The 9,587-nt window shown below is 44.2% G+C and overlaps 1 protein-coding gene across 1 annotated transcript; it reads right to left on the reverse strand.

The window, feature by feature from the left end:
• Positions 1-1,354: 1,354 nt before the first annotated feature.
• LOC109772248 (NADPH--cytochrome P450 reductase 1) lies at positions 1,355-8,930 on the reverse strand. Its single transcript, XM_020330934.4, has 18 exons — positions 8,387-8,930; positions 8,148-8,207; positions 7,978-8,054; positions 7,054-7,111; positions 6,887-6,970; positions 6,754-6,790; positions 6,040-6,109; positions 4,250-4,444; positions 4,063-4,155; positions 3,594-3,825; positions 3,419-3,502; positions 3,183-3,334; positions 2,783-2,879; positions 2,538-2,687; positions 2,372-2,449; positions 2,159-2,281; positions 1,933-2,046; positions 1,355-1,807 (listed from the first exon to the last, which is right to left on the reverse strand). The coding sequence occupies exons 1-18, from the start codon at positions 8,678-8,680 to the stop codon at positions 1,727-1,729; spliced, it is 2,079 nt and encodes a 692-aa protein (XP_020186523.1). The 5' UTR covers positions 8,681-8,930; the 3' UTR covers positions 1,355-1,726.
• Between the last annotated feature and the right edge of the window lie 657 nt (positions 8,931-9,587).

The following is a 9,587-nucleotide window of genomic DNA, read 5'->3' on the forward strand; positions in this document are numbered from 1 at the left end:
GACTACGGCAGAAGCAAAAATTATATCACTGAATTCATATCAAAAATACGAATTCAGTGGTACAATTTTTGCTCCCGCCATAGTCGGTTTCGTTGGTTAAATTTACGGTCAAACTTGAACCTCGAGAAACGCGGGCACACTACATTATGAAATGGAGGAAGTACTATTCTCATGCAATGTTAAACATACGTAGTTCAACACATGTCATCGGACAACCAAAGTTGACATGTTCTAATACTATGAATGAAACGTCCGGCCGCCCTTGCCCTTGCCGTTCCTTGCGGCAGTACCGGTCCAAGACGCAAAACGGATCGAGGCGGATCTACTCACTACCGGAGCTGTCCGATCCATCGCCGTCGCCCTTCTCCTTCTTGGGACAGTTTGGCCATTGCACGGACTGCCCTGCTTTGATCTTTAGCCATCGCCTTACAGCCCTCCTTCGTCGATTCTCGGCTATGCGGCCACGGAGGGTTTCCTCCGTCTCTACCTCACGGGCTGCCGAAGCCGCCGCCGCCTTTGCCTGACGGGCTACGGCCGCCTAAGCGCACATAAAGTCTTGCGTGGTGTGCACCCCGCACCTCATTTCCAAGAACCATAGGGGCAGATATGGCCTCTGTTTCGGCGGGCAAGGCGCCACCTAAAGGGTTCCGCCAGCACAGCGGTGTTGCGTTGCCATGCGGTGGTCTCCGACGAGGCCGCAGCGTGATCCACCGGCCCCAGATATGGAGTTTCCCAGCCAGTCTCGGTGTTTGGGCCGGATTTGCCATATTCGGCTGATGACAATTTTGCGTCCGGACAGTGACCGGGCTGCCCGCCCGGGCGTTTGGGGCGGTCCGGTTCTTTCTTCTTTTTTTTTGAATGTTGGGCGGTCCGGTTCTAGATGCTCTCAGCTGGACTGTGATCTCAAAAAAAGGCTGGACTGTCATGTGGATGTTGTGGCCGAGAAAACGTGGCGTGGTGCGCCTGGGCTGGAATAGCGCCCGTGCCGGGCCGCCTAATCGTGAGCGGCGTCCCGGCGCCTGCCAACCCACCCGTGCTGTCCATAGCGTTCATCGTCACACGCAACTACCTCGTTTATTTTGAAGAACTACCTCGTTTGTCACCCATGTCCTCTTCTTCCCTGTTATTTTTCATCTACTATTCTCGCCCCAACAAGTCTTCTTCTGAAACCTACTCCTGACCATGTCCCTTTCAACAACAATCAATGCAAAATTAGTTCGAGATCTCCACACGCAACACTCGGGCATCTGCACCATGCTCTAAAACATAGTAGAACAGTCGAAAGCTCGATAAAACAGCACCACCAAACGTTATGTGCGACCATCCACATATAATTGAACCAAGGAAGAAAAGCTACCCTAGACACTTGTTCTATATAACCAGATGCAAAAATTTGTTCTTGGCGGTCTTTAATGTATACATGATATGTCCCCTCTCATCTCAAACTGTATGATTCATCATCCCCCCTGCTACAATTTTTCTCAGGGGCATTTTAAGTTCTACTAATCTACAACAACACTTATTTCTTTCAACCATCCATCCATACAATAAATATTAGAACCATGTTAGATGTCAAAGAATTACACCGATGAACTCCAATTTCGGGGGCAATGGGATGGATGCAGAAAACTCGCGATTGGATTGGCATCCACCATACCATACAGGCGCCATCTTTTTTACTTCCTTTCCTTCTACACGCTAGGGCTACCGATGTCTGAGGGTGTTGTTACCACACATCACGGAGGTACCTGCCTTCCATCTGTAGGTTCTTTACATACAGCTCAGTTTTGGAGTTATCCAAAGATCCCTGAAACAAATAATGTTCAGTGTTAGGAGTAATCGTAAAATAACATATCTTTTTCCAGAGCTCATAAAGTGATATGCAGTGCCACCAACAGCACACGGCAGCATTGAAACGGCGTTTCTGCATACCTGTTTTTGAACTATTGTGTGGAGAACCCTGTGTACGTCTTTCGCCATGCCCTTGGCGTCACCACACACATATATGTAACCACCTTGAGAAATGACGTTCCAAATCTCGGTGGCCTGCAACAAAGAGAACAAAATCCAGTTGAGTTCAACCATCTAGCGGAGACGCGTGTCTATAGCTGTTGAAAAGGAAAACATATATAGCAAAAACGCCTAGTGTATATCCAACCTTGTCCACCATCTTATGCTGCACATATTCTTTGGTTGGTCCTTCACGAGAGTAGGCGACAATTAGCTCGGAGAGTGCCCCCTCCTGAAGGAAATTTTGCAACTCTTCCTCATATATGTAGTCCTGCAATATGCCCATTATGTTAGAATTCCATCAATCGCAAATTAGCAACACCCAATGAATCTGTCTCATTTACTAGTTTTTGAACAGTACCATTTCACGGTTCCTGCATCCAAAGAAGAGGACTGAAGAGCCCAATTCAACTCCAGATTCTTTTAGAGCTAACCTTTCCTGAGTAAGAAGGAACAAACAAGGTTACAGGGCCATATAAAATCCCACGTGAAGAGAACGCAGATTCCCTTGTACGGAGAAAACAAACCTGCAAGAAGCCCCTAAAAGGTGCTAGCCCTGTCCCAGGACCAATCATGATGATTGGAGTGGATGGATCTGCAGGCAACCTAAAATTTGACTGCCTCACAAAAATTGGTGCCCAACTGCATTCTTCGCTATATTCCAGTGGAAGTGTGTTCTACAAAGTATACGAATGAGAATGAATAAATCAAACTGTAAGAAACTCTCTCATTGTACCAAAGGAGAAAACTGAAATTTGTACGAGGAACCTACCTTCATCCATGTCGAACAAACTCCTTGATGGATCCTTTCTGTTGGTGTAGGACCATAAACTAATGCACATGTCACATGAATTCTGGAGGGCGCCAACCTGCAGAGGCACATTTAAGCTGTCAGAAGTCCCACCATCATAAGCACATTATAATGCCACTGAGACAAGCCATATCGTCCAATATGACCACAAATGACATGACACGACGTATATTTTTTAGCTTAAAGACAATGGCCACATTCCAAAATGACTTCATGATGTTGGAGTTGAAGAATTTAAGCATTGTGCATAAAAAAAATACTGCTAGTATTTACCCCCAGAAAATAAAGAACTTTACAACCTTGCTGGTCAATCTTGCAACATGGGCAGTAAATGGAAGAATAAATAAGTACACAAACATACTTTGGAGATGATGATATGGAGTAGAATCGTGGCTGTAGACGAGGAGCTATCGCCGCAAAGAATACCCCCAAGGGCGGCTTAGCTGAAGGGAATGCAGCCATAACTTCAAGAAGGCTCCTCTGGCTAGCTACTATCCACTGAGCATACTCATCCTGCATATTGCAAACATACCATTCAGTGACAAATATCTCTAGCAGTCAAAAACACTACAATGTAGGTTTTCAAACAAAACTTACCTTCCCAGCAGGAGAAGCCAAGAACCTCAATCGTTCAGCTTCAGTCGGGTCAGAAGCATGAGCAGCTAAAGCAGTCAAAGCAGCCTGGAGATGAACATAACAATCAAGGGTTGACCAAATGGTTGCGAGAAAAAAAATAGCAGTTCACTGGAGATGGTTAGCTAGTCACAAGGACCTTCTTTGGAACATTGAGTAGATCAGCATATCGTAGAAGTGCAGTCCGTAAGGTACAAGGAGATGGGAATGGTGGAGCCAAGGAACCCCCGCCTTTACGAGGAGATCCATCTTCGGCATCTGCATGTATGGAGAAAACTGTATCTGGGGAAAGACCAAGTAGCGTTTCAGCCTGCTCCACTGTCTCGATAGAATTTTCTGAATAAACCCCAACATGATCCCCAGTTTCATACCTGGCAGGAAGTTTAATAGCATATAAGCTGTCATACTTTTATTTAACTTGCATTAACAGGTCAAAACTACATGAGGAAAAACAAATGCAACAGTTCAAGTTTGGAAAACCGAACACTAAATAGCACTTGGCTCACAAAATGCTTCTGAATAGTCTGGAATGAACCGCATGGACAAGCGATAGAGAAACTTTCTAGACTTTGGTTCAAATTCTGGGAAATGGATATGGAGTAACTTACACAAGACCAGTGCCTGAAATATCAAATTCCAGATGAATACAAGAACGATCCGAGGCTGGTTTATGGAGTTCTTTCCGAACAGCAACATTGGCCCTTGACAATCAACAACGAGACGGGCAATATTGTAAATATTTAATTATAACTGAATAGAAGTAAGGTGCAGGTAGATGTTTTGATATATGAATACCTGCAAGGGTGTTGGGCATCAATAACACCGTTGCCATTGGCAAGTGTCCAGGATTTATCTTCAAACTCTAAATCTGATTTATCAATAAATACAACTCTGTATTCAGGTATTGCAGCAGTGTAAGGAGTGGTTGCACCAGTAGTATCATCTTCATCACGGAGCAGTTGGTCCAATTCTGGCCATACTAGTTCTTTCCTACAAATAATAAGAAATAGAAGAATTCTTGTTCAAGATACTGTAGCACAACTACAAATAGCAATGGCATTTATGGAGCATCAGCATGTTTACACAAGACCAACATGAATATTCAACTAACAAATGTCTGATATTGTAGTGCTATAAAACTACTATCATCCATTACAAACATAATAATTATTAATTTTTGCTAGAAGTGACACTCAAGCAGTAGCTTGTTTGGCATACATACACCAATATAAGAAAAAGTACATGCCTATGAACAGAAAAATAGTTTAATGGAGCTTCTGTGTAGTCTACGAATAATAATATCACACGTGCTTTCCAACTATCTACCAGAATCTATGAGATACTAGAGCATATCCACAAGAATGGCATTCTCAGCATTTGTGCAGTTCCATTTTATACAAAGTTACAAATGTAGAGAAATTAAAGTGATAGTAAGGCAAAATTTTGAACAAAATAATAAAGGGAATTCACATGAACAATTAAATCAAGAAGGTGTGTCCTGGTGGCCTTTGGATGGGGTGGTTGTGTTTATCAAAACATCATTATTTTCCAGTCAGATAGTTCATCCTGGTTTTCAGAAATCTTGATGGGGTCCGAAAGCTTTTTTCCCTTGATATTACTTAGTGCTACTTTGGCATTTGCATGTTGTGTGCTGATATGCCATTCTATGGGAATCTAGTCAACAAAGTCTCAATATTTTGATTATAATCTAAAAGCCTTCCTCAATAACACCCCCCCCCCCCCCCCAAAAAAAAAAAAAAACATGTACATGTAACCAAATGATGGTGCGATTTGGAACTTTTGGTGGGTTTGAACATGAATGCATATCGGATATAGACAACATGGTTATGCTTGTCGATTTTAACAAACATATTATCGTAACAAAGATGAAATGAATATAGTCATGATCATGAAATGAATATAGTCATGATCATCTAGGCTTTGGATCGAACTTAATTGGCCACTTGACAAATCAAATACAGAAGTACTATTCCACATAATACAAAGGTAAACAAATAACAATATGTAGTTTCTTCCAAATGCCTGACAATATATAATCACATCATAGATAGGCAAGTTAATAATGCTAGTAACATATTACACAGCAAAAAAGGAAGTTAAAGATTGCAGCATCTGAAAGTAACTGTGTGAACATTTACTGGCAGGCTGGCAGCTTACTTACAGGTTACAAATATAGCATATGCAAGTACTAATGTACCATATGCAGGTTTCTTATTCTTCACTTTTCTATACCATGAGTTTATTAGGGCGTCCATTTTCAACATCCAGATTCACTAAAACCCAGCCCCAGTTTCAGGTACGACAAAATAGTATCAGGACTCAAACGAATCAAAGCTAACACTTGGCACCACAAGCCTGAATCTTGTGCAGATAGAAACAAGCCAAACAGATATAATCAAAATCCAAACCAATCAAGCAAAGACTTGGCACCCAAGTCTGGCTCCTGGCATCTGGCAGACAGAAAAAAGAAGACAAACAGATAGTCCAGCCCACTTTTGTACCCACACGGCAGATGAAATATACAAAGAGGAGCAGCGTATTTATATCATCCGTCATTTTCATACCAGGCGGTGAAGTCATCCTCAATGCACTGATCGTCATCACCAAGGCCACATGGAACGAGACGCTTGCCACCTAAATATACACACAAAAAGTCAAGTGAACCATAGATACAAGATCATTTCACATAAGCATCCATCAAAAAGGACCTTGTTATGCAACGAGAAATTCCAGCAAATGTGGTATATGCAGGAATTAATCACCAAGTATATCGTGCAATGAGCTCACTGTGTGAGAATCGTTCATGACAGATTCTTAAACATGGTGAATTGCTATGTAGTCAGTACAATTGCAAAGACGTGGCCACATGCCCCACCAACATCCTTACATATGACGATATTTTCCAATTCATACATCTCACCGATTGTACCAAACAAATTCTCACTTCAGCAAAACAAGCATAGTTTTTTCACAATTCATCCATATAAGCTATTATGATAACCATAATGACCCCTAAAGAGAGTGTTCCCAAGGTAAATTGTGTTTCAATAGATAGTCCAAACAAATTGTGTTTCAATAGACAGAAAAAAGAAGACAAACAGATAGTCCAGACAAATTGTGTTTCAATAGAAGTTGTAAAAAAATCAAACATGGCAAGCGCTCAGCGACAAAAAATGCTAAATCAGGAAATGTGCTGTCGTGCAATGTTCCAACACAGTAATGCACTTGTCCTATTCTTTCCAAAAATTCTTGCAAAAGAGTGTACATGAATTACTTACCCTGCTCCAGCAGTAACTCATCCACCTCCTTTGCAACCTAAGATTTACAAGCATGTAGCTCAGCATCAATTACCAGGACACAAATCAACCTTTGTTAAATCAGTAATAACAGTGCATATTCAATGAAGCACACCTTATTAAAATGCTCGTATTGCCTGTTGCCAAGGCCAAATACAGCATAATTAAAATCCTTAAGCCAAACCTCCTTCTCCTTACCCTGATTCAGTGCAAAAATAAAGGAAACCCCATAAGATGTTGTAGCGACAGTGAGCACATCATGATGCCACAAATTTCACAAACCTCAGTGAACCATTTGTAGAATCTTGCCGCATTATCAGTGGGTTCCCCATCGCCATATCTGTGGTCATTGAACATAATTATCCACACAAGTTATTGGTAAGAATTATTGCCGCAGAGAATTCCAACTCGTATACCAATGGATGCGTTTGCCAATTATAAAATGATCACTGGTGGGTTAAAAGCACATGGACACTCCACATATGGTAGGCTTATAATGTCTTAAGTACCTTTGGAACCTCAAATAAATTTTGTACTAGCATACACTTCAGTTGCACTTTACAAAAAAAGGTAGGTATGTGGGTTACAGAATTAAGGCGGAAGCGACAAAAGGCGCGGTTCAGCAATCTACGAATCAAAACAGTGAGAGCTGACGTGTGCAATTCAGCTGCAATCCACGAATCAAAAACGGCGAGAGCTGACGTGTGCAATTCAGCTGCAATCTACGAATCAAAAAGGGCGAGAGCTGACGTGTGCAGTTCAGCTGCAATCAACGAATCAAAACGGCGAGAGCTGACATGTGAAGTTCAGCTGCAATCAACGAATCAAAACGGAGAGAGCTGACGTGTGCAGTTCAGCTGCAATCAACGAATCAAAACGGAGAGAGCTGACGTGTTCAGCTGCAATCTACGAATCAAAACGGCGAGAGCTCACGTGGGCGATTCAGCAACCTACGAACCAAGACAGCGGAAGCTCACGTGTGCAGTTCAGCTGCAATCTATGAATCGAAAAGGCGAGAACTCAGGTGCGCAATTCAGCTGCAATCTATGAACCAAAATTGAAAGAGCTCACGTGCGCAACAGCTGCAATCTACAAACCAAAACTGCAAGAGCTCATGCGCACAATTCGGCTGCAATCTACGAACTAGAACTGTGAGAGCTACGAGGGTAATCCAGCAATCCACAGATCAAAATGGCGGGAGCTCACGTTGCTAAGAAGAAGAGCGCAAACGTTTCCTTCTTGAGCTTCTCCTCGTATTCATCGTCCTCTGCAGCATAGTCATCCTGCACATGTTCCAAGCACCTCTCAGAATTCCAGCAGAAACAGCTCACACACACAGCTCAACACACATAAACAATCAGATCGACGGCAATTACCAGATCCACCACTTTGAACACGACCTTCTCGTACCGCGCCTTGGCCTCCTCCGCCATAGCCTGCAAGCACGCACCAACCAAAATCGAAAACAATTTAAAACCGAATAAACCCGCAGCGGAATCAGAATCGGGTCAAAGGAAAAAGGGACGGGCATGGGGGACACTCGTGCTGATTAAAAAAAAAGAGCAGGCGAGCTTTGGGATCGGGGCCGGATCGGATCGGACAGCGACGGGCGGACCTTGGCGAAGCCCTCGGCGGTGCCGGTCTGGGTGCCGAAGAAGATGGTGACGCGCTTGCGGCCGTCGTCGGCGTCGTCGGCGTCGACCTTGACGGGCGGCGGGCGGAACGACGCGGGGGCCGGCTTGGGCGGCGCGCTCCCGCCGGATCGGAGCCAGAAGGCGAGGACGAGCAGCCCGGCGACGAGCGCAGCCGCGGTGGCCGCGAGCGCGGCGAGCGGGTCGCCCCCCGCCGCCGCGGCCAGCTCCGGCGGCAGCACGGACGCCGCCCACTCCCTCGCCGCCTCCAGCGCCATCCCTCTTCCTTCCTTCCTGGCCCGGGGGTGGGGAGGAGGCGATGGGGGTAGGAGGCGCTCGTGGAGGCGCACCTACCACCAACTGCTGCTGCTGCTGCTGCGGAGGGGAGGGGAGACGGAGGGAGGTTGGGGGTTAAGTGCCGCCCCGGTTTACTCCTCCGCCTTTTATTTATTTTCGTTTCTTTCTTTTTCGGGGCGTCAGGAAATGTGGCTGCGTGCGTTTTTTAACTTTGGCCTGATAATGGAAAGCGGGGCAGTTTTTTCCCGATCTGGGGCGGAAGTTAGCCGTGTCTTCCTTCTGACTGGACCTGCTGCCCGTGGTTGGTCTCCAGCATCCGCCCTGCTGTCCCGGGCCCGGCTGCGCTGTGATTTGGGAAATCCTCATTAACGTCAGGATTTACCATTGATGGCGCGCAATTTCCTTTACTGGCCTCTCTAAAATCCGATTTTTTAAATGCTTGTTTGGATTAATTAGCACATGTGTCACGTGGTCTCTAAAATTCGAATTTAGCAGGACATAATGCGAATGATGGATTAGGCATTCTTATCTTAAACCCCTCACATCATATATCTAGAGATGATAACAATAAAATATGACGTATAATGGGTTTTCTCTTAGTCGTATCTCTAATAATTAGACATGGACATGACTAGATATGTGGTGGAAGATACCATTGCTAAGAGATTATCTATTAAAGGCAAAAAGAATATAATTTCTATCTCTTACATCTTAGTATTTATCATACATGGCATTCTTACGATAGTGTCATTGTAGATGGGTGCTCGCGGCGGATACGCAATATCTAACCATTGAATGAATGTGCAACTATTTGCTCAATGTCAAATAGGAATGAGGTAGCATGGGGAGGCCCTAATCTACCGAATCAAGTTGTAGTTTTTTTTCTCT

The sequence above is a fragment of the Aegilops tauschii genome, chromosome 2, assembly GCF_002575655.3.
Source record: "Aegilops tauschii subsp. strangulata cultivar AL8/78 chromosome 2, Aet v6.0, whole genome shotgun sequence".
In the NCBI taxonomy this organism is placed as follows: domain Eukaryota; kingdom Viridiplantae; phylum Streptophyta; class Magnoliopsida; order Poales; family Poaceae; genus Aegilops; species Aegilops tauschii.